We start from the raw sequence: 25488 nt of genomic DNA on the forward strand, positions 1-25488 counted from the left end.
GCCAACCACTGCCTCAGCCCTGAGCAAAATGATAGAATGTGTCATAAAACAGAAGGTGTTGGAAAACTCCCTACAGGCCTTGTAGCATCTGTGGAGATATGACACATTAACACTGAGAGTCCAAAATGACTGTTTGGAACCCTGAAAGACCGTGAAACAGGCAATGAAACAGACTGAGATTTACAGGGTCTCCTTTTTAGACTATGTTTTTATCCCAGAAATTTATTGAATCCGAATTTCATCATCTGGCGTATAGGGATTTGAGCCCTGGTCCCCAGAACATGAGCCTCACATTCTGAATTACTAATCCAGTGACATTACCACTACTATTATAATTGACATTTGAGACATAATATAAAAAATGTTTTAACTTCTATGTAGTAGCTGCTTGAGCTTTTATAGAGTTTGCTCAAACTGTTGACTTTTTCCATCACTCCAGCGATGCTGCCAAACTTGTCAGCATGTTCTTGTTTTTTATCTGAAACCTCCAGCATCGACAGTATTTTGCTTTTCAGTGTTGATGGAGGTTGATAGCTGTGATGAGACTGGTCTTGTGACCCAGACCCCAGGCTAATGTTATACTGACATGGGTTCAAATCCTACCGTGGCAGATGGTGAAGTCTGAATTAACTAAAATTTTAAAAAGGGAAAATGGTCTAAAAGCATTAGTCTAAATGACCACTGACAATTGTCATGAAAGCCTATCCAGTTCCTTAACGTCCCTTTGAGGGAAGAAAATCTGCCATACATAGAAAACAGGAGCAGTGAGCCTTGAAACCTGCTCCACTGTTTAATATGATCAAGGCTGACCATCCAACTCAGTCCCCTGTTCCCACTTTCTTCCCATACCCTTTGATTCTTTTAGTCTCAAGGACTATATCTGACTCGGTGTCATTCCAGACCAACAAGTCAACTCTTAATTGCCTAGGCAAAAGTGAGGACTGCAGATGCTGGAAACCAGAGTTTAGATTAGAGTGGTGCTGGAAAAGCACAGCAGGTCATGCAGCATCTGAGGAGCAGGAAAATGGATGTTTCGGGCAGGAGCCCTTCATCAGGAATGAAGGGCTTTCGCCCGAAACGTCGATTTTTCTTGCTTCTCAGATGCTGCCTGACCTGCTGTGCTTTTCAAGCACCACTGTAATCAAACACTTAATTGCCTTCTGGGCAAGTAGGGATGGGTAATAAATGTTGGCCTAGCCAGTGGCATCCATATCTAATGAACATCAAATTAATTGGGCGGCACGGTGGCAGAGGTTAGCACTGTTGCCTCACAGCATCAGAGACCCGGGTTCAATTCCCGCCTCAGGCAACTGTCTGTGTGGAGTTTGCACGTTCTCCAAGTGTCTACGTGGGTTTCCTCCGGGTGCTTCGGTTTCCTCCCACAGTCCAAAAATATGCAGGTTAGGTGAAGGGGTAAATGTAGGGGATTGGGTGGGTTGCTCTTCAGAGGGTCGGTGTGGACTTGTTGGGCCGAAGGGCCTGTTTCCACACTGTAAGTAATCTAATTTAATCTAATTCCCAGTGGTTTTTACAAAGTGGAATATGCTGCTGTCACTGCTATCCAAACATCATATCTGCAGCATTAACATACTCAGTTTATGGTCTGCCAGAATAATTCACTTGACTTCTACACAGTCTTGATACAAACATGGACAGGAGGGCTGAACTCTGACAGGAACTGCAGATGACATTAAGACAATATTTGATGGAGTGTGGCATCAAGGAGCTCTAGAAAGACTAAAACCGGTGGAGTTCGGGGGGGGAAAGCGCCTCACTGGTTGGAGTCAGACTGACCTCTGAGGTTGTCAGGGGATAAACATCTCAGCTCCAGGACAACTCTGCAAGAGTTCCTCAGGGTAGTGTCCTAGGCCCAACTATCTTCTGCTGTTTCATCAATGACCTTCTCTCTATCATAAAGTCGCAAGTGGTTTGCTAATGATTGCATGGTGTTCAGCACCATTCACAACTCCTCTGATAACAAAACAGTCCATGTCAATATACAGCAAGAACTGAACAGTATCCAGTTTCAGATTGATAATGTGGTGCTACTAAGTGCTAGGAAATGACTTTTCATTTGCTGTTTAATGTGTTTGCCTTGACGTTCAATGGATTTTCCTTTGCTGAATTACCCACAATCAACGTTCTGGTGGGTTACCATTAGCAGAAATGTAACTGGATAAGCTACATAAAAACTGTAACAAAAAGGAAAGTTTGAATCCTGTGGTATATTAGAGCAGGTAACTCACCATCTGACTCCTCACATCCTCAAAGAGACACGAATATGATACATACCCCAATTGCCTAGATGGCTACCGTTTTTGAAAAAAAAACATTTTCAATCTCCAAGACCAACCATAACAGATCAGTTGCTTGATTGGCAAAACAGTCATCACTTTAATCAGTCGCTCACACCATCCAACAATGAAGCATAGTGGCAACAGTGTTTACCATCCACAAGATAAATTGCAGCAATTTGCCTTACTTTAAGAAAGTTGCTGACGACTGCCAGCTGACAGTCAACTGGAGATGAGCAGTAACTTCACAGCAATATACACATCCCATGAATGAATTTTAAAAGGATTTTTATTTCACTCATGAGCATTTATTTCCAATCAGTTGTTGAACTTGACGAGTTGGTGGTGAGCTGCTATTTTGAACCACTGCAATCCACTTAGTATGGGTAGACCCAGTCAGGAAGTGCGTTATCAGCTGTAGGATTTGTAGCCTCTTACCTGTTTTGGTAGTTACAGCATTTATATTAGCGAGTTTTGAGAAGATTTATAGCTCAGGTTGAGTTTCTGTATGTAGAATTGCTCGCTGAGCTGGAAGGTTCGTTTTCAGATGTTTTATCACTGTACTCGGTAACATCTTCAGTGATCCTCTGAATGAAGCACTGGTGGTTCACTAACATCCTTATATATGGTTGAGGAAGGACAACACATCCAACCTAGACAAGCCGAACAGGGACACTCATGGGAATTCCTAGAAGCATTGCATTCCAACCAAAACTCTCTCTACAAGTACATTGATTTGGATCCTGTTTACTACCCCCAGAGAAAAAAAACAGGAAATGACATCACCATATGAAACAATGTCACAAGAAATGACATCATCAACCCAAGGAAACTCAAACATACAGCTAGAAAGCCAGTTACACCACCAGAGCTTCATTCATAGGCTCACTGAAGATGTTACCTCGTATGATGAAATGTCTGAAAATGAACCTTCCAGCTCAGCGAACAAACCTACATTCAGCATTTATATTGTTAATCCACTTCAGTTTCTGGTCAATATTACAAACAAGTGCACATACACACACTGATTTTGATAGTCAAGTATTCAACATTGGTAGTGCCATAGATGGCCAAAGGGTGACAGTTAGATTCTCTCTTGAAGATCACCTTTCCCTGCCAATTGTGTGGCACAAATGTTGCTAGCCACTTGTCAGCTGATAGGATATTGTCCAAGTCTTGCTGCATTTGGATGTGGACTGCTTCAATATCTGAGGAGTTGCAAATGCTGCTGAATGTTGTACAGCCACTGGTGAAAATCTACACTTCTGATCTTATGATGGAAGGAAGGTCACTGAAGCAACTGAAGATGATTGGTTTGAGGATACCCCTGAGGAATCCTACAGAGATTTCTGAGACCTATTTTAGAGCTCTGTGATGTACCTTGAAGAGTTTGATATAATGTTAAGTACAAACGGTTGCTAATAAATATTTGTTTATTAAGTTTATTCTTAATTTTCAGTGGGAGATTCTTCAGCATCTTATGCATGATGGAGAGCATTGATGTGGTTCTCAAATGGTATAAAGCCCTCATTCCATCGGTATGTTTTACCTGCTATGCTGTACAATCCTTGTAATAGTTAAAACAACACTCTTACTGATGACCAATTTAAGTTCTGAGCATTAAGTGAAAATGGATTCTGGAACTTAGAAATGCTCGGTACATGTGTATAATTAATAAGCATCTGAAGGGAAACATTTAGTTAAATATTTTTGTTAGGATTGTTCATCACCTATAGGTTTATCCAAATGACAGACAATCCATATCCTTGTGGGCTAGGATAAGGACCACTAGAGGAAAAAGTATTCCAAAAACTGATGGAACTCTTGGCTGATAATTCTCCTGAACCTGATGATGTGCATCAGAGGCTTTTGAAAGATGTGGCTACGTGATTAGATTAGATTCCCTACAGTGTGGAAACCAGCCCTTCAGCCCAGCAAGTCTACACTGACCCCCTGAAGAGTAATCCACCCAGACCCATTCCCCTACCTTATATTTACCCAAACTAATACACCTAATATTATGGACAATTTAGCATGGCCAATTCACCTAACCTGCACATCTTTGGGTTGTGGGAGGAAACTGGAGCACCCAGAGGAAACCCATGCGGACACTGGGAGAATGGGCAAACTCCACACAGGCAGTCACCCATGGCTGGAGTCAAACCCGGGTCCCTGGCGCTGTGAGGCAGCAGTGCTAACCACCGAGCCATCGTGCCACCACAGAAGTGGTTGTACTTCTTCAAAACCTCCTAGATCCTGGAAAGGTTCTAGCAGGTTGAAAAACTGCCAACTTTTAACAAGCATATTCAAGAAAGGCGATGACCGAAAGCAAGAAACTATAGACCAGTTAGCCTGGCATCTATCTCTAGAGAAATGCTAGAATCCATTATTAAACAATAGCAAACATTCATTTATGAAACAGAAATGGTGTTAGTCAAATTTATTTGCATTTTGAGGATGTAACAAGAGTCTCTAAAGGTGAACCAGATGTAAAGTATTTGGATTTCATGAAAGCATTTAACAAGATGAGTGGCTGTTTATATGATAGTGGCATGAATAGGCAATTAGCAGCAATGGGATGAATTAGGTATTTAAGGTTGGCAAATTGTAAGTAGTGGGGTGCATGTGCTGAAGGTTCAACTACATGCAGTCTACATTTTCAACTTTGAAAGGGGCAATTGTACTGTGACAAAATTTGTTGACCAAGCTGAGGAGAGCCTGCATTGAATAGGCAAACAATTGGTAGATGTTCTGTAATATTGGAAAATGCAAGGTTGTCAACTTTGGCAAGAGGCATTTGAAAAGGGTGTCGTTTAAATAGAGGGAGTCTGCAGAATGCTGGGGTACAGTGTGTTCTGGAGCACAGTCAAGAAAGTGGCATTAAAGCTTGTCAGGTCAGCCATAAACAGGCTCAAGGAGCTCAACAGCTGCCACCCCTATTTGTCGTGCTCTTAACAGAAAAAAGGCTGATTGGACAGGACTGGGCTGGCTGGGGTAAACATGTTTGTACATCTTAGAGGGTAGAAAGCGGAAGGAGGTGTGTAGAGAAAGCATGTTACCTCCATTCCCTGTTCTATCTATGTTCCTTATTGAGAGTGTGGTCTGAAGAGAAATGGGAAAGGAGGCTTAGTACATGGTTTGTTAAGGAGATTGTGTAGCCTCCAGTTTGTAGTAGAGCATATGCACCTACAATAGACATTTTGTGAAGTTGGATTAGGGTGATGCTGGAAAAGCACAACAGGTCAGGCAGCATCAGAGGAGCAGGAAAATCTACATTCCGGCAGGAGCCCTTACTGCTCCTCTGCTGCCTGACCTGATGTGCTTTTCCAGCACCACTCTAATCTTGACTCCGATCTCCAGCATCTGCAGTTCTCACTTTCGCCATTTTGTGAGACTGCCTGACCTATTTTAATATTTCAACTAACTTTAATCGAACTACAGGAAACATTTCATACGGGAAAATACTCTGCTTTTTTTTTAAACAGGTCTACTATCCCAATGTGCAAGGAATGAGGGATCTGCTGCAGGCATTGGACACGGAAAACCAGTTACACCTGATTCCTAATGTCTGGAAAGGTCAGTGCAGCCTGTTTGATCATTTGAAGGAATGAAAAAAAATCAAATTTACAACCCTTAAAGTGAAGACTGAGGTTTTGGCTTTTTACTTCTTTCACACAGACATTAAGCAATTTGGTCACAGTAACAAGCAGGATCTTGTGGAGGAGATCCTTGAACTGATGAGTCGTGACAAACACAGTCCAGAGGTCAGTAAACTTCCTCCATTTAATTCAAAATCAGCTATGTTTTATGAAATAAGGATGGCACGGTGTCTCAGTAGTTAGCACTGCAGCCTCACAGCACCAGGGACCTGGGTTCAATTCCAGCCTCAAGCAACTGTCTGTGTGGAGTTTGCACATTCTCTCCATCTACATGGATTTCCTCCGGGTGCTCCGGTTTCCTCCCACAATCCAAAGATGTGCAGGTCAGGTGAATTGGTCATGCTAAATTGCCCGTAGTGAGATGTGCATTAGTCAGGGGTAAATATAGGCTAGGGAAATGGGTCTGGGTGGGTTGCTCTTCAGAGGGTCGGTATGGGCTTGTTGGGCCGAAGGGCGTGTTTCCATACTGTAGGGCATCTAATCATAATCTTAAGAAATATAGCTGTTCAGAAATATGAATGAATAAAAGTGGACATCCCATTTTATAATCTCTCCACCCTGGAGGCTCCCTGCCTCCACTCCTGATGAAGGGCATTTGCCCTTCCTGCTCTGCGGATGCTGCCTGACCTGCTGTGCTTTTCCAGCACCACTCTGATCTAAACTCTGGTTTCCAGCATTTGCAGTCCTCACTTTTGCCTATTGCATTTTATAAACAGACAGATCATTCTAGCACTGCATTGGGAGATGAGTGGCAGTTCGGTCAAGTATTTCACAGGTCCATGACCTTGTGTTTTTTTTAATTTAGTTACCAGGTTGTTGTCTCTAGTTACGTTGAGAAGGTATTTGCTGGAAAAGCTCAGCAGGTCTGGCAGCACCAGGGGAGAGAAATCAGTTAATGTTTTAAGTCCAGTGACCCTTCTTCAGAACTGATAGCTAGGAAATCGTTAATTTTTATGCAGAAGATAGGGTGGGGGGAGCAGGTAAGAAGTAAATGATGATGCATGGAGATAGAGCTCAAAGACAAAAAACATTTATACAAAGGAGTCGATAATAATCAGGTTGGGAGAGTAAATAGCTGTTAATGGGGATGGTTATTGTGTAATAGTATGTAGTATGTGTAATTGCTATGTAGTAACAAGGCCTGATGTGTGGGGTTGAGGTAAGGATGTGGGAAAAAGTGCTCAAGTCTGAAAATTGGTATGGAATCCAGAAGGATGCAGAGTTCCCAAGCAGAAAAATGAGGTGCTGTTCTTCTAGCTTGTGCTGAGCTTCACTGGAGCACTGCAACAAGTCAAAGACAGATGTTGGCCAGGTAGCAGGGTGGTGTGTTGAAATAACAGGCAACTGGAACCTAGGGTCTTTCTTATGGACAGAACATAGACTGTGTGACCACTTCGCAGAATACCTATACATTATTTCACCAATATAGAGGAGACCAGGGTGTTGCTGAATTCGTAGAGACATTGAAGCCACCAACCCCTACGGTTACCTGGACTACACATCCTCACACCCTAGTCCATTCTCCCAGTTCCTCTGATTCAGCATCTGTTTCCATGGTGCCAACTTCGACAAAGGAGCCTCCAAATTGCCTACCACCTTCCTCAACTGAGGATTCCTCAGCACTGTAGTTGGCAGGGCCCTCAACCAGGTCTAATCGATCTCTTACACTTTGGCCTTCAACCCTTCTTTTCTCTTTCACTACAGCAATGTGGTCCTTACCTATCATCCCACCAGCATCCCCATCCAGACAATCATTAGCCTGCATTTCTGCCACGGCAAGACACATTCTCCTCCCCTCCCTTGTCTGACTGTTCTCTCCGGGACATCGTAATCCACACCTTCACTCCCAACACTCTCCCACAGCCTCATGGCACCTTCTCCTGTAACCACAGAAGGTGTAACATCTGTCCATTTACTTCCTCCCTCCTCAGTCTCCAAAGGCCTAGACTTCCCTTCCAGGTGAAGCAGTGCTTTACGTGCACTTCGCTTAGTCTACTGCATTCACTGCTCACAATGTGGCTCCCTCTACCAAGTGTAGGCAGGGTGACTGCTTCACACAACAGCTACATTCTGTCCACAAGAAAGACCCTGAGCTTCCAATTGGCTGCCATGTCAACACATCACCTGTTCCCTGTGTGACCAGTGTAACCAGGAACTATTAACTGAGACAAATTACAGATCGTAGTGTAAAAACAGCTTTGGGAATTTAATTCTGTTCAGTCATGTTACCTCTACTCATTTGGAAAGTATTTTCCACTCTAGAATAATCCTGTTAGCTTGGAAATTTATTTCAGATATTGAGTCATACGTGAACCAAATCTTTCTGGAACTTAATTCTGGCAAGGTCACAGGCAGTTTCCATTGTAGATTGAGGTGTTGCGTACAGGTATTGAAACTTATTCTTGCATTTCTTTACAGCTGCAGGCTGCATTTTCTGACACTGCACTGGCCATAAAGTCTGTATATAAACAAGACCAGTTCCGTAACTTACAATGGACAGCTGCCTCTTTGGGAAATGTCACTGCTCTGTTACTGAGAGGAGGTCGAACTCAAGATGCTTGGTCAGTATTGTGGAAAGTCATTTAATTTAAACAGTTATGTTCATACAGAAGGGCATATTTCATACCTTTATATATTCTGCACAAGCTACTAATTATCCATTTTTGAAAATCTATTTTGGTCATAAGACGTCTATCCCAGAATAGAATACAGGGGAAAGTAGACATTAACACTTGACTGAATGGGATTATACTTTTCTTTACTCTGCCAGGTGTTTATATTTAACACCAGGCAATGGTTTTGGTCTCTGTTAGCTCTAAAGGATCTCTGCCAAAGTTGGAAACTCTAAACAAGAATTCAAGGGTTATGAGCCTATGACATGAAGCTAGCTCAGGATAATGGTTAACATCAGTGTAGCAGAAAGTGTTATACAGTCATACAGCACGGAAACAGGCCCAACTCATCCTGCTGATCAGGTTTCCTAAACTGAAATGGTCCTATTTTCCTTCCAAAACCTTTCCTATCTATGTACCTGTCCACATGTCTTTTAAAAGTCTCCAGAAGTTTGAAATTAAACTTTTGCTGGGCAAAAGTGGAGAGAGTTTAATTCACTCACTGCCTGGACTTGCCACCTTAAGGTGGAAGTGCTGAAGTGTTTCCTCATCCAGACTCATGACAGTAGAGTATCTGAAACATAAAATGTTCTGTTCTGACATATCCACCATTTTGTAATTGATGAGCACAGAACTTCAATTAAGTGAAGGAAAAAATTAGGTGTGACAACTGCTTTGAAGCTGGGTTGATTTAGACTCTAGATAGAGTTAAGTAGCATCTACAGTGCAAGTAGCTCACTCAGTCCTGTTGGTAAATGCCAATGTAATCTTTCTCTACCCTGTCCCACTCCCATGTCCCTCTGTTTCCTTTATTCTTATATATCAACATCAATGCTATCTATCTTCAAGCTACCCTGTGGTGACAAGTTTTACATACATTTAATTCCTGTAGTGTTTAGTCTAGATTTAATTATTTGATCTGTTGGGTGATTATCATCAATTTGGGTTTCCCTTGTTCGTGACCCACCACAAGTGGAATTCTTTCTCACTGATGATAAGACCCTTTGCAATCCCCTATCTAACATCTTTATTTGACATAGAGCTACGTATGGTTAATTTTACTTGAGCTGCTATGAGTACTTGTTTCATCTCCCAGTGGTGCCTCAAAAATAACATCACCCCCAAGGGGTTTGAAAGAGTAGGTAGGGCAAAACCGTTTTCTGTGGACAAACTAAAGGATGTGGGTTTATGGTAATTGGCAAAAGAACCAGAAGTAGCATGAGGATTTTATATGGGCAGTGTATTATTGAGATTGGCAGTGCACTGTCTGAAACAATAGTAGGAGTAGATTCAGTCCTCCTATCTCAAGGAATTGGGGGTAAATTCTTGACAGGACCACAAGGAGCGGGATTAGTTGAATTAATTTATCAATATTTATGTATGTCCAATAACGTATCATTTTTATTGCCAGGGGGATGCTGCAACTTTTTAAAACTAACAACAGGGTTCCTGGGTAAGTTGCTTCTGTTTATGGTCATCTTTTCAAATTAATGTCCTATGGAGCTGTAAACTTTGTCTGCACAGGATGCAAAGATAAGTGGAAGGAATATTGAGGCTGTAGAAGGACTTAGAGTGGGCAAAGAAGTGGCAGATGGAATACAATATGGGAAAGTCTAAGGATTAAGAACTATGGTAGGAAGAGTAGAGGTGTAAAAACAATGACTGCAGATGCTGGAAATCAGATTCTGGATTAGTGGTGCTCGAAGAGCACAGCAGTTCAGGCAGCAACCAAGTAGCTTCGAAATCGACGTTTCGGGCAAAAGCCCTTCTTCCAAATAGTGGAAGTTTTCAGAAATCTGAAGACAAAAAGGGACTTGGGAGTCCTCGTTCATGATTCTCTTAAGATCAATGTGCAGCTTCATCTGGCAGTTTGGATAGCAAATGCAACATTAGTATTCATTTAGAGAGGGCTGGGATATGAGAGTAGAGAAGCACTGTTGAGGTTGTATAAGACTTTGTTCACACTGCATTGGAAATATTATGTCCTAAGGCCTTGTACCTTAGGATAGATGTGCTGGTGTTGGAGGTGGATCAGAGAAGGTTTGTTTTTTATTCATTTGTCGGATGTAGGTGTCACTGGCTGGCCAGCATTCTTAGGGTTGCCCTTGAAGGTGATGGTGAGCTGCCTCCTTGAACCGCTGCACATCCATTTGCTGTGGGTTGACCCACAATGCCATTAGGAAGAGAATTCTAGAAGTTTGACCCAGCAACATTGAAGGAACGATGATATATTTCTAAGTCAGAATGGTGAGTGGTTTGGAGGGAAACTTACTTGGGGTGGTGTTTCCAGGTATCTGCTGCTCTTGTCCTTTTTAGGTGCAAATGGTCATGGGTTTGGAAGGTGCTGTCTGAGGTGAATTTGGTGAATTTATGCAGTGCATCTTGTAGGTGGTACTGCTGCTACTGAGCATTGGTGGTGGAGGGAGTGGATGCTTGTCGATGTAATGCCAATCAAGCGGACTGCTTTGTCTGGGATGCTATCAAGTATTTTGAGTGGTGTTGGGGATGCACCCATCCAGGCAAGTGGGGAGTATTCCATCACACTTCTGACTTGTGCCTTGTGTGTGATGAACAGGCTTTGGGGAGTCAAGAGGTAAGTTACTCAGCTCAGTATTCCTAGCCTGATCTTGTAGCTGTTGTGTTTGTGTTGAGTCCAGTTGAGGTTTGGTCAATGATAACCCCAGGATGTTGATCGTTGGGCATTTAGTGATGATAACACCATTGAATGTCAAGGGTAGTGGTTAGATTATCTCTTATTTGTGATGGTCATAGCCTGGCATTTGTGTGGCACGCATATTATTTGCCACTTGTCAGTCCAAGTCTGGATATTATCCAGGTCTTGTTTCATTTGAACATGGACTGCTTCAGTATTTAAGGAGTCACGAATGGTCATTATGGTTGAGGACTCTGGGTCTGAACTCAATGGAGTTTAGAAGAATGAGGGGGAGGAACCTCAATGAAACTTGGAGAATACTGAGAGGCCTGGATAAAGTAGATGTGGAGAGACTATGACCCGACAGCACAGCCTTAGTGAAGGGATGACCCTTTAGAACTGAGATAAGGAGGAATTTCTTAGGACCACAGTGACTAATCTGTGGAATTTGTTGTTGCAGAAAGCTGTGGAGGCCAAGTCTTTGAGTGTATTTAAGCCGGATCAGAAAGTTTGAGATTATTAAGAGGATCAAAAGCTTACGTGGAGAATGCTGCAGAGTGGGGTTGAGAAACATGTCAGCCATGATTGAATGCAGACTTGAATGGCCAGATGGCTTTGTTCTACTCCTATATCTTATGGTCTGACCTTCAAAGTAAAGGGAGGAAAACTGTTTAAGAAGTTGCTTTATATATTTTTGCAAGCTTTTCTGGAGAATCTCAATATTGTTTTACTTTTATTCAGTAAAGAACTATTGGATGAGTTTTTGGACCATGCTAAGGAAAACAATAACAACACTCTGGCCCTTGACTTGGTAAAACTGGCTGGTACATTCAGTTTACCTGCAACATCAGAGCTGTTTGATCGCGTGATGAATGAGTTTCAACTAACAGATGAAGAGAAGTAAGCCTGTTTGCTAATTTCATTTATAACTTGTGTTTGGACAGAGGGCAGATGGAGAAGCGTGTGTTTTATTTAATTTGTGCAAATCCACACTGTCTTGTTGGAGATTGTCATTGCCTGGCATTTGTATGGTGCAAAAGCTCCTGACCACTTGTCAGCCCAAACCTGGACATAATCCAGACTTTGCTGCATTACTACTTCACTATCCAAGGAGTTGCAAATAGTGGTGGACATTGTGCTGTCATCAGTGATTATTCCCATCGTGGAGGGAAGATCATTGAAGCAGCTAAGATGTTTAGGCATAGGACACTAGACTGAGGAACTCCTGGAGCTGAGATGACAGACTTCCAACAACAGGAACCACATTGCTTGTGCTCCAACCAGTGAAGTGATCTCCCCTTGATTCCAATTGACACTAATTTTATTAGGGCTCCTTTCAGTCAAATGTGCCTTTGATGTCAAGGGCAGCTACTGTCACCTCCCCTCTGGAGATCGGATGTTGTCCATGTTTTGACACAGGCTGTACTGAGGTCGGAAGCCGAGTGGTTCTGGTGGGACTGAATGTGAGTTTGTAAAAGCTAAAGTTGTCCAGGTCTGAGATTTGTTGCAGAGCAAAATTGTGGTTTTTGTAACAGTTTTCATACTTTTTTTTTGTTTTGAAACAAACAGAAAATCATTGGAAGAGCTGGATGCCACCAGCAGTGACAGTAGTGACAGCAGTGACAGTGACCAAGAATAATCTTTAGATCGTTGAGTCTTAACAAATGATCTCCTATTGAACTCCAGAATGATTGCATAAGGATTAACCTGGGTATTTTGTTCACTGGACTGAATGTTGCACAGATATCAGTGGACTGAAAAAAAGACTTTTTCAGCTTTATCTGCTGTATTATTAATACCATACTGTAGAATTATGTAAGTATATGGAATATTAAAATGACAATATAAAATAACCTCTTTCTCAGTTCCTTGCATTGTGAAAACATCCTCATACTTAACCTGTTGATGGCATGGTTTAAAGTTCAAGATATTTAGATGATGTAATTCCCAACTTTTTCTTTACTGACATATCAAATCAATGTTGCCAATGTTACACTGAAATCAAACCAGGCAGACACTTTGAATTCCAGTGCATGGTTGAAATGGTGGTAGCATCATTGTGATCATTGTCTGAAACACAGAAACATAGGAGCAGGAGTAGGGTCACTGGCCCCTTGAGCCTGCATTTACTGTTTTGTTTTATAATTGGATAATGTATCTACATTCTTACACAAGAGAATTTGGACCTATGATTCTGAACTGTACACAGCTGGGCTATTTGGGTCTTTTGTAGATGAATTTATAGTTTATAACTGGATTTGTCAACAGGTCCATCAGTGTTATATATGCTGTGACTACAAGGATGCACCAGATAGACTTTGATGACCTTTTGTCAAGCAGTTCCTTTTAATTGACATTTGTTTAAACTTTACACTCTTTAAATTCCATTCCATGTGTTAAATTTTGATTTATTATTGTCACATATGCTGAGATACAGTGAAAAGTATTGTTTTGCATGCTAACTAGACAAATGGCTAAGTATTTATACCATCAGAGAAATGGAACAGAATACAGGATATAGTGTTACAGCTCCAGAGTGTGTGCAGAGAAAAATTAACTGTAATGTAAGGGGTCTGTTCATAATAACAGCAGGGAAGAAGCTGTTCTTAAATATGTGTTCTTAAATGGTGGAAGACTGCCAACTATACATCTCCCTTGAGTTAAGCTCAGTGATGTTTATGCCTCTTGTCAGTCCAAATCTGGATCCAGGCAAATGGGCACGGGCTGCTTCATCTAAGGAGTGAGAATATATTTCATGTTTCCAATTACGTATGACTATTTGGCTGTGTGACTAATTAATCTTAATGTAGTGTCTATACTCCCATGAAGTCCTTTTGAAAACCTTGAACAGCAACAGCTACCTGAGAACAGCTATTGTGGATGAATCAGGACATACAGATCCTGCTAAAACCCAGGCATGAGGCCTTTATCAGGAGACCCACTCAAATATAAGGAATCCAGTATGACCTTCACAGAGCCATTAAGACATCCAAGGACCAATACCGATCCAAACTAGAGACCCAGACAGACACCCAGGGACTATGGCAAGGACTGAATGACATCACAGGTTCTAAAAAGAGACAGTGCAAGATAGCAGACTATGACACATCCTTCCCAGATCATCTCAACGCCTTCTGTGCTGGCTTTGAGCAGAATTTCCGTGGAGAGGTAACACCTATTCCAACAAGTCCTGATGAACCTATCCAAACAGTGGCTGCCTCAGAGGTCAGATCAGGTTTCCTTCATGTGAATCCAAGGAAAGCGATGGGACCAGATGGAGTACCAGGCCATGCGCAGATCAACTGGCAGAGGTCTTCTTGGACATCTTCATCCTCTCCCTTCAAACTGTCCTGGCCTGTTTCAAGAGGGCCAACATCATCCCTGTACCTAAGAAGGCTCATGCAGCATGTCTCAATGACTACTACCCACTGGCCCTAACCTTGGTGGTCATGAAGTGCTTTGAAAGGCTGGTCATGGCATTAATCAACTCCAACCTCCCCCCTACCCTTCACCCACTCCAATTTGCCTATCGGACCAACAGGTCCACATCAGATGCCATATCACTTGCTCTTCACTACTTCCTGGAACACCTTGACACCGAGAACAGCTATGTAAGAATCCTACTCATTAACTACAGTTCAGCCTTCAACAGTGTTAGCCCCTCGAGACTGATTACTAAACTTATTGATCTCGAATTAAGCCCCATTCCCTGCAACCGGATCCTCAATTTCCTGACCCACAGGCCGCAGTCAGTGAAGATTGGGGACAATATTTCATCCCCACTGACACTTGACACTGATGCCCCCCCCCCCCCCCCCCCCCCCCCCAGGGGTGCGTACTCAGCCCCCTACTGTAATCACTGTATAGACATGACTGCGTCGCCAAATACCCGACTAATGCCATTTACAAGTTCGCTGATGACACCACCATAGTAGGTCGAATGTCAGATGGCGACAAAACAGACTATCAACGGGAGGTGGAAGAACTAGAAAAATTGTGCACAGAGAACAACCTAGCTCTGAATGCCGGCAAAAGCAAGGCTGTTGACTTTCGGCGGGATGTTACTTATGCCCCACCCCACACACAGACAGGCAGGCATGTACACATGTGCGCGCACACAGGCACGTGCACGCGCACACATGCATACGCAAACACACACATCAAGCTCCTGGGAGTGGTCATCCACGACAAGCTTTGTTGGACTCTTCATGTGGATGCACTGGTTACAAAGGCCCAACAACATCTCCTTCTTCAAGCAGCTGAGGAAGTTTGACATGACGGCGAATACCCTTGCCACCTTTTATAGCTGCACCATCCAGCATTCTGGCTGGATGTATCACTATCTGGTATGGCAACTGTATCATTCAAGGTCAGAGATGGTTACAGAGAGTGGTGAACTTGGCCCAGACAATCACAAAGGCCAACCTCCCATCTATAGAATCCATCTACCAGGCCCACTATCAAGGAAAGGCCACCAGCATTATGGGCAGCACGGTGGCACAGTGGTTAGCATTGCTGCCTCACAGCGCCAGAGACCTGGGTTCAATTCCCGCCTCAGGCGACTGACTGTGTGGAGTTTGCACATTCTCCCCGTGTCTGCGTGGGTTTCCTCCGGGTGCTCTGGTTTCCTCCCACAGTCCAAAGATGTGCAGGTTAGGTGAATTGGCCATGCTAAATTGTCCGTAGTGTTAGGTAAAGGGGTAAATGTAGGGGAATGGGTGGGTTGCGCTTTGGTGGGTCGGTGTGGACTTGTTGGGCCGAAGGGCCTGTTTTCACACTGTAAGTAATCTAATCTTAAAAAAAAGCATTCTCAAAGATCTATCCCACCCTGGGCAATACTTTCCTACAACCTCTACCATTGGGGAGAAGATACAGAAGCCTGAACACATGCACCAACCAGTTTCGAAACAATTTTTACCCTCCTGTTGTTAGAATACTGAATGGCATCACAACCTTAACACTCGCCTGTACCAGTGTGTTGTTTTTGCTGCTGTTTACCCATTATTTACTTATCAATGCTACTTAACTATGTCTTGCGAACAATACAGGCAGATCACAAAGCTTTTCACTGTACCTCAGTACGTGACAATAAATTCAAATCAATTCAATTCAACAAGCAATTCCAGAGAGAAATGAGTAAACAGTATGGAGTCATAGAGACCTTGCCCATGCTGCCATGCCATGTCCCTCACATAGTCAAAGAGATGTACAGCACAGAAACAGACCCTTCAGTCCAGCTTGTCTATACGGCCCAAACATCCCAACCTAATCTAATCCAATTTGCTGGCACTTGGCCCATATCCCTCCAAACCCTTCCTATTCATATACCTATCCAGATGCCTTTTAAATGTTGCAATTGTACTAGCTTCCACCACTTCCTCTGGCAGCTTATTCCATACATGTACCACCTTCTGCGTGAAAAAGTTGCCCGTTAGTTGCCTCTTCTATATCTTTTCCCTCTCACCCTAAACCTATGCCCTCTACTTCTGGACTCTTCTGCCCCAGAGAAAAGACTTGTGCATTTATCCTATCCATGCCCTACGTGATGGTATAAACCTCTATAAGGTCACCCCTCTGCCTCTGATGCTTCAGGGGAAACAGCCCCAGCCTATTCAGCATCTCCCTACAGCTCAAATCCTCCAACCCTGGCAACATCCTTGAAAATCTTTTCTGAACCCTTTCAACTTTCACAACATCCTTCCAATTGGACGGAGACCAGAATTGCACATATGTTGAAAGCAGTTTATTTGTAGATGGCAGGAGAATAACGGCGTAGTTTTTAGCTGCAGCAAAGTAGCCAGACCTTGGTGTACGCTCTCCAAATGGCCTTTTCTACTGACTACGATCATAGAATCCCGCTACTGTGAAAACAGGCCACACTGACCCTCCAAAGAGTACCATACCCATTCCCTTACCCTATTACTCTAAATTTCCCCAGACTAATATCCCTAACCCCCACATCCCTGAACATTATTGGCAATTAAACCTGTACATCTTTGGATTGTGGGAAGAATTCAGAGCACCCAGATGGAAACCCGTACAGACACTGGCACAATGTGCAAACTTCATGCAGAGTTGCCTGAGGCTTAAAGCAAACCCAGGTCCCTGGTGCTGTGAGGGTTAAAAGTTAATGGTGATTCAGCTCATGGAAAACCTGCCAATGAGGATTGACTCCTCCTCCTTGAGGAGGACATGACTCCCATATTGAGAGTTAGCAGCTTTGTTCACTACCACAGCAGCAACACCAGGATGAGCTGAACACAGCTCTACTGCAGCCCAGCTTATCCAATTGAGTGAGGAGCAGATTCTGTGTTGATTCCCACGGCCCAAGCTTACAGGCTGGGCCAAGGGTCTGGGTCTGCAGCTAAGCCCGGCCTCCTGAAAGAGTGAAAAGATCAACGAAAGGAGCAGATGGCAGCATATAGAGGAATGTTGGATGTGGAACAGGAGGCTCCTCCTGGCCCAGCAATGAGGTGGCTTCCAGCAGCCCTGCGTGGCATTCTCATCCCGGCTGTATCGGCAGGGTATTCCATCGTTAGTTAATGGCCCCTGGGCTCATTAAGTAAAGTATAATGCACTTTGTCTTAATAATAAAAGTAAACATTATGTTTCATTTCTGTCATTAATATAGGTGCTCTGGTGTGATAACAGCTTTTCACTATTTTGCATTTGAAAATGCACATGACAATAAACTTCCATTCTATTCTATAAAGTAGCCATTTCTTTACCTTAGTAGCTTCTTGCACTGCTGCAGAATATTATTTTATTCTAAAGATTTAACAATTCATTTTCATGCTGTCAAAATTGCATTGAGTGTGATAGAAAAGATTTGCAAGGATGTTGACAGGGTTGGAGGATCTGAGCTACAGGGAGAGGCTGGGGCTGTTTACCCTGGAGCGTCTGAGGCTGAGGGGTGACCTGATGGAGGTTTACAAAATTATGAGGGGCATGGATAGGATAAATATACAAAGTCTTTTCCCTGGGGTCGGGGAGTCCAGAATCAGAGGGCATACGTTTGGGGTGAGAGGGGAAAGATATAAAAGAGACCTAAGGGGCAACTTTTTCACACAGGGTGGTACATGCATGGAATGAGCTGCCAGATGATGTGGTGGAGGCTGGTACAATTGTAACATTTAAGAGGCATTTGGATGGGTGTATGAATAAGAAGGGTTTGGAGGGATATGGGCTGGGTGCTTGCAGGTGGGACGAGATTGGGTTGTACTGAAGTGTCTTTTTCCATGCTGTACATCTCTATGACTCTAAATTTGTTGTCCTTGTCATCTGTATGTATGGCTACGAGGGACAGCTGGTCATAGCTTTTAGTTGGTGTTCATGGATACAGATTGCCAGTTATCTGCCTGTATAGTGTTTCATGCAGTCTTTTGCATGGAATCCTGTCGTAGCTTCATGGGGTGTACAGTAGGGAGCTGAGAACACATCCTTGGGGGAGATCCAGGGTTGAGGGTTATCATAGAGGAACTGCAGTTGTCTACCTTCACTGATTATGGTATGTGGGTCAGAAAGCTGAGGATCCAGTTACAGAGGGCAGAACTAAGACCTAGGTCGAGTTTTAAGATTATTCTGAACAGATAATGGTGTTGAAGGCAGAGCTGTAGTCAATGGATAGGGGTGTGACGTAGGTGTCCTTGCTATCCAGATGGTCCAAGGATGAGGGTAGGGCTAGAGAAATGGTGTCTGCTATGGTTTGGTTTTTAAGGAGGCAAATTTTATAGGGGATCGAGACAGGCTGGGAGACTGAAGGCCAGAACTATTGGGCAGTAGTCATTAAGGTACATTGCATGTGTTTTCTTAAGTACAGGGATGATGGTATAAAAGTAGTATACAAGTGGAAAAATAAAGGGCTGTAATGTTTGACTTTTTAAACTTTGTCCTGGGCCTTCCCCATGACAGCTTGCTCTCCCCTGTGCTGGGCTAAGACTTGCTTGTGTTCACCAGTCGCCTTTGCCATCACCCACTGCTGGTGACCACCACTAGGCACGCCAAGCTTTGTCGCTTCTCACAATGCTTTGTCCCTGACCACTGCTATTTTTCATCTCAGCAACCAGCCTTCACCACCTTGTCACTGCTGCCATCCAGGCTCACACTGGGTTCCAGCCATTGCCACACTCCATTTGCCATCTCACTGCAGAGTCTCACTCTAGCGAATAGCTGGGAAAGAAGATGGTTTTGGAAGGTTGGATCTGGGATAAGTTGGGGGGCCGAGGGGGCAGGAGGGAAATGAGGAAACTGGTGAAATCCACATTAATCCCATGTGGTTAGAGGGTCCCAAAGTGGAAGATGAGATGTTCTTCCTCCAGGTGTCCAGATGGTTTTGGAAGGCTGGATCTGGGATAAGGTGGGGGGAGGGTTTCCTTCCCACCTATCTGCTCTACCCTCCTCTCTGACCTATCACCTTCACCCCCTACTTCGTCTCCCTATCAAATTGTCAGCTACCTTCCCCTCCCATTTATCTCTCAGCCCCCTTCGGCCACCCCCTCATTCCTGACTAAGAGCTTGTGCTCAAAACATCAATTCTCCTGCTCCTCGGATGCTGCCTGACCGGCTGTGCTTTTCCAGCACCACACTCTTCGATTCTGTATCCTTATATCTTGATGACTGGAGTACAAAGGTCAAAATTCAAGTAGCTTTCAATTATTTTCTACTCATTAATTACATTTAAAGATAGAATCTCCAAATCCCTTTAGACATCCACTGTATTTCACTTATCATCTAGAAAGTACCCTGATCCAAAATAGATAATCTCACACTTGTTTGCACTGAACTCCATTGGCCACAGTTTTGCTCATTCCCTCAGTCTATCAATATTCTTTGTAATTTAATGCTGTCATCTGCAGATGCAGTCTAACTTTTGAGTCATCAGCAAATTTTGAGATAACCTTTTCTGCTATTGTCCAAATTGTTAGTGAATAATGTGAATAATTGAGGCCATAACAGATTCTTATGAAACACTCTTAAGCATACTAACGCGTGGCAAGGTACATGTAAAAAGCCTTTAAAAAATTTAATACTGAGCCACTTAAGAATAATAGACCAGATAGCCAAACGTATAGAGCATCTTGGAGAAAAGACAGTCAGAGAGACAAGGGACATATTTAGGGAGAGAATTCCAAAACCGCAGACCTTGTCAACTGAAGCTGAATGAATGGACACTGATGTTGAGCAATGAAGATTGGGCATGTTCAAGAGTGACAGAAGTCTGGAGGCCGAGAGAGAAAAAATAATCAAAGATATAAGGACTGGAAAGACCACTAAAATATTTTAAAGGATTAGAACTTTAAAATTAAGCTTTTATTTAACAGGAGCCAGTGTATTTTAGTGGGCGCAGGAGAAATGGATGAGATTTTATTTTTTATTGTTGGCACATGTACTTGAACCTGTTGGTGCATGTTCAAGCTTCTGTATCTTCTCCCTGACCAAAGAGGTCAGAACAGAGTATACCTGGGTGAGAGGGGTCTTTGATGTTGGCAGCCTTTCTGCAGCAATGAGAAGTATAAATGGAGGTCAGCTTCCAATGATGGTCTAGACTGTGTACACAACTTCCTGTAGTTTCTTGTGATCCTATACAGAGCAATTGCCGTATAAGCCGTGATACACCCAGGTAATTGGTTCGGCCACTTTTGGAATATTGCGTGTGATTCTGGTCTCTCTCCTATCAGAAGGATGTTGTGAAACTTGAAAAGATTTACAAAGATGTTCCAAGGGCTGGAAGAGTTGAGCTATAGGAAGAGGCTAAATAAATTGGGTTACCCTCCAGCCTAAGTTTATAAAACCATGAGGGGCAAGGATAGGGGGTCAGAGACAAGGTCGTCTTCTCTGGGGTGGGGGAGTCCAGAACTAGAGGGCATAAGTTTAGCATTGGAGGGGGGTGGAGTTTCAAAGGGACCTAAAGGGCAACTTTTTCTCAGTGTGGTGAGTGTATGGAATGAGCTGCCAAAGGTGGACGCTGGTGCAATTATATTTAAAAGACATCGGATGGATATATAAATCGGAAGAGTTTAGATGGATATGGGCCAAGTGCTGGTAAATAGGAGTAGATTAGTTTAGGATATCTAGTTGGTATGGAAAAGTTGAACCCAGAGGTCAGTTTCTGTGCTGTACATCTGTGTGACTATCTGTAAAGGTTGGTGAGGGTCCTTCTGGACATCCTGAATTTCCTAAGCCTCCTGTAGAAGAGGTTTTATTGTGCTTTCTTAACCGTCATATCAATGTGGGAGGTCCAGGACACTGTTGGTTATCATCACTCTTACGAACCTGATGCTCTTGACCCTCTCCACCTCTGCTCCATGATGTAGATAGGAGTGTCCCCTTCTCCTTCCTGTTTGAAGTCAATGTTTAGTTTTCTGTTTTGCTGACAATGAGAGCTTTGTTATCATTTAGATTAGATTACTTACAGTGTGGAAACAGGCCCTTCGGCCCAACAAGTCCACACCGCCCCGCCGAAGCGTAACCCACCCTTACCCCTACATCTACATCTACCCCTTACCTAACACTACGGGCAATTTAGCATGGCCAACTCACCTGACCTGCACATCTTTGGACTGTGGGAGGAAACCGGAGCACCCGGAGAAAACCCACGCAGACACGGGGAGAACGTGCAAACTCCACACAGTCAGTCGCCTGAGGCGGGAATTGAACCCGGGTCTCTGGCGCTGTGAGGCAGCAGTGCTAACCACTGTGCCACCGTGCCGCCCACGCACATAATCTAATATCCTATCTCCTTCCTGTATTCTGACTTAATTATTTAATAGCCCTGACAATGGTGGTGTTCATATGAAATTTGGCTGCAGTTGAACAGTCTACAGGGAGGACTGCAGGGGACTGCGTATACATTCTTGCAGAGTGCCATTTGTTGAGGATTATCATGCAAGAGGTGCTGTTGTCTATTCTCATTGATTACAGTTTGTGGGTCAGGAAGCTGAGGATCCAATTTCAAGGGGGTAGAGCCAAGACCTAGGTCTTGGAGTTCTGACATTAGTTAAGTAGGGATTATAGTTTTGAAGGGGAGCTGTGATTGATAAGTAGGAGCCTGACATGGATGTCCTTATTGTCCACATGTTCCAGGAATTAGTGTAGGGCTAGGGAGATGGCATCTGCTGTAGACCTGTTATGTCTGTAGGCAAATTGCAGGGGATCGAGGCTGGGAGGCTAAAATCGATGTCGGTCATGACCAGCCTCTCAAAGCACTTCATGATGATGGAGGCACGTTAATGTGTTTTCTTTGATAGTGGGATGGTGATCATGTTGATGCAGGTGAAGATTTCAGATTGTAGCAAGGAGATGTTAAAGATGGAGAATGCAAGTTAATATATGGGCAGCAGTTTTTAACTGCATTTGCAGAATGTAGAACAAGGAAGGCTAGCTAAGAAGATGCTAAAATAGTCAAGCTTGAAAACAATGATGGTGAGAATGAAGGTTATGGCAGCTGATAAACTTGAAAATGCAGACAGAATCTAATCAAGGTGGCAAAAGGTAATCAAAAATGATGATTTGGAAAATCAGAAGACAAAAGGACAAATCAATTAAATTCTATTCACACGAAATTGTATTTTAACTTACTTAATTCAGCAATATTGAATGGTGTAAATAATCACAGAGTGCATAAAATGTATAAAACCAGAAAATTTGTCATTAGTATTTAAATTCATAAAGACAAAGATACTAAGTTCAGACCTCTTAACAAGTTTGAATCCTCAACCAAAAACCATTAACCATGGGAGACCAGAATCACACGCAATATGCATTAGTCTAACTTCAACATTTAAGAACTCTATTGAAAACCATAAACTATCAACTCCTCATTGCAATACAGCTTAATCCTGAACTGCTTGTTGATGGATTTTAAGGTTATTTCTCAACTCAGCTGCATAAGTTCACATTAACATTTAGGTTACTACAAATCAAGAAGCAATGGACAATTATTCCATCCATAGTTGATCATCCACAAAAAAAAAACAAATGAAGCAGCTAGGCACACAGTCTGATGATTAACATCATTCAAACTGGTAACTGGTCATATTTTAATTTTCTTCCTAAATTCAAGAAGGAATCCATTGCACTTGAAGATAGAAAATATAACGCCTCTAATCAAAAACAAACGAAGAGCAAAACAAAACTGAAGTTCGGTTAACTTAACACTGTTGTAGGAAAGTTTTGGAAACTATTACTAACGAAGATTATATTGCACACTTCAAATAACACAAGGCATTTAGCATGGTTTCAACAGAAAAAATTATGTTTAACTTATTGAGTTATTTGAAATAAACATCATACTGTGGTTAAAGGGAAGCCTGCAGACACCCTGTATTTGGACTTCTGGAAGCCATTTGTTAAGGTGCCATTATCAAAGGTTATTAGAATATAAAATTTGTAGTGTAGGCTTAACATATTAAAATGGATAGAAGATAGATTGGCGAATAGGCAGAAAAAGAGTTCTTTTTCAGAATGGCAGCCGGTGATGAGCGGTGTCCCGCAGGGTTCGGTGCTGGGGCCACAGCTGTTCGCATTATATATTAATGATTTGGATGAGGGAACCGGGGGCATTCTAGCGAAGTTTGCTGATGATACGAAGTTAGGTGGACAGGCAGGTAGTACTGAGGAAGTGGGGAGGCTACAGAAGGATCTAGACAGGTTGGGAGAGTGGTCCAGGAAATGGCTGATGGAATTTAACGTGAGCAAGTGCGAGGTCTTGCACTTTGGCAAAAAGAATAAAAGCATGGACTACTTTCTAAATGGTGAGAAACTTAATAAAGCCAAAGCACATAGGGATCTGGGAGTGCTAGTCGAGGATTCTCTAAAGGTAAACATGCAGGTTGAGTCTGAGATTAAGAAAGCGAATGCAATGTTGTCTCTTATCTCAAGAGGGTTGGAATATAAAAGCAGAGATGTACTACAAAGACTTTATAAAGCTCTGGTTAGGCCCCATTTGGAGTACTGTGTCCAGTTTTGGTCCCCACACCTCAGGAAGGACATACTGGCACTGGAACGTGTCCAGCGGAGATTCACACAGATGATCCCTGGAATGACAGGTCTAGCATATGAGGAACGGCTGAGGATACTGGGATTGTATTCGTTGGAGTTTAGAAGATTAAGGGGAGATCTAATGGAGACGTACAAAATAATACATGGCTTTGAAAAGGTGGATGCTAGAAAATTGTTTCTGTTAGGCGAGGAGACTAGGACCCATGGACACAGCCTTAGAATTAGAGGGGGTCATTTCAGAACGGAAATGCGGAGACATTTCTTCAGCCAGAGAGTGGTGGGCCTGTGGAATTCATTGCCACGGAGTGCAGTGGAAGCCGGGACGCTAAATGTCTTCAAGGCAGAGATTGATAGGTTCTTGTTGTCTAGAGGAATTAAGGGCTACGGGGAGAACGCTGGCAAGTGGAGCTGAAATGCGCATCAGCCATGATTGAATGGTGGAGTGGACTCGATGGGCCGAATGGCCTTACTTCCACTCCTATGTCTTATGGTCTAAGAGTATCCATAAATGAGTCTTTGATTAGCAATTTATGACAATAAAGTCCCACAGGAGTTTGTGCTGGAACCTCACATTTTCACAATTTAAATCAATGACTTAGCTGCTGTGCCTTTGCTTCCTCATCTAACTTTACAGACAACACCAAAACACATAGGAAAGTACGACATAATGAAGTTGCAAGCTGATCCAGATTGATTTGAGTGAGGGGGCAAAAATCTGACAGATGGCATACAATAGGTTCACTTTGACAGGAATAATAAAAAGCTGGGCATTATATTTAGTCTGCATTTCCGGATCTTATTTACAGAATATGTAAGTGCATTGGAGACAGTTCCGGGGTGGAATGAATGAGTTATTTCATGAGGATAAGTTGGATAAGCTGGACTTGTTTTCATTGCTGTTTAGAAGAGTAAAGGGTATTTGATTGAAGTGTGTAATAGCCTGAAAGGTCTTGACAAGGCCTCGCGTGTCAGTGCAGAACTAGAGAGCACTTTCTTAAATTTAAAATTCGGAATAGAGATGAGGAGAAATCTTTTCCAAGGGTTGTTCAATCTTGCGTTTGTCTCAGAAGGCCTGGGAAACGGGGTCATTAGATATTTTTAATGACAAAAGTGAATTAATTCTTGTTAGGCAAAGGAATCAAAAGGTTATTAGAGATAATGGAAATTTTGAAATTGAAACAAACATCAGCCATTATCTTATTAAATGGTGAATTTCTCCTAGTTCATATGTTTGCATGTCTGTTCTTTTTAACATTAATAGAAAATGTCCA

At 42.9% G+C, this 25488-nt stretch overlaps 1 protein-coding gene across 1 annotated transcript in view; it reads left to right on the forward strand.

Annotated features, from left to right (window-relative positions):
* ptcd3 (pentatricopeptide repeat domain 3) overlaps window positions 1-13071 on the forward strand; it is a 59553-nt gene extending 46482 nt beyond the window's left edge. The window contains exons 18-24 of the mRNA XM_072576289.1: window positions 3754-3832; window positions 5780-5870; window positions 5973-6058; window positions 8372-8514; window positions 9977-10018; window positions 11960-12118; window positions 12788-13071. Of these exons, the coding sequence (XP_072432390.1) occupies window positions 3754-3832; window positions 5780-5870; window positions 5973-6058; window positions 8372-8514; window positions 9977-10018; window positions 11960-12118; window positions 12788-12857 (670 nt within the window). The 3' untranslated portion in view covers window positions 12858-13071. The remainder of the gene's footprint in view (window positions 1-3753; window positions 3833-5779; window positions 5871-5972; window positions 6059-8371; window positions 8515-9976; window positions 10019-11959; window positions 12119-12787) is intronic.
* Window positions 13072-25488: the final 12417 nt, after the last annotated feature.

This window comes from Chiloscyllium punctatum, chromosome 1 (genome assembly GCF_047496795.1).
Source record: "Chiloscyllium punctatum isolate Juve2018m chromosome 1, sChiPun1.3, whole genome shotgun sequence".
NCBI classification, from domain to species: domain Eukaryota; kingdom Metazoa; phylum Chordata; class Chondrichthyes; order Orectolobiformes; family Hemiscylliidae; genus Chiloscyllium; species Chiloscyllium punctatum.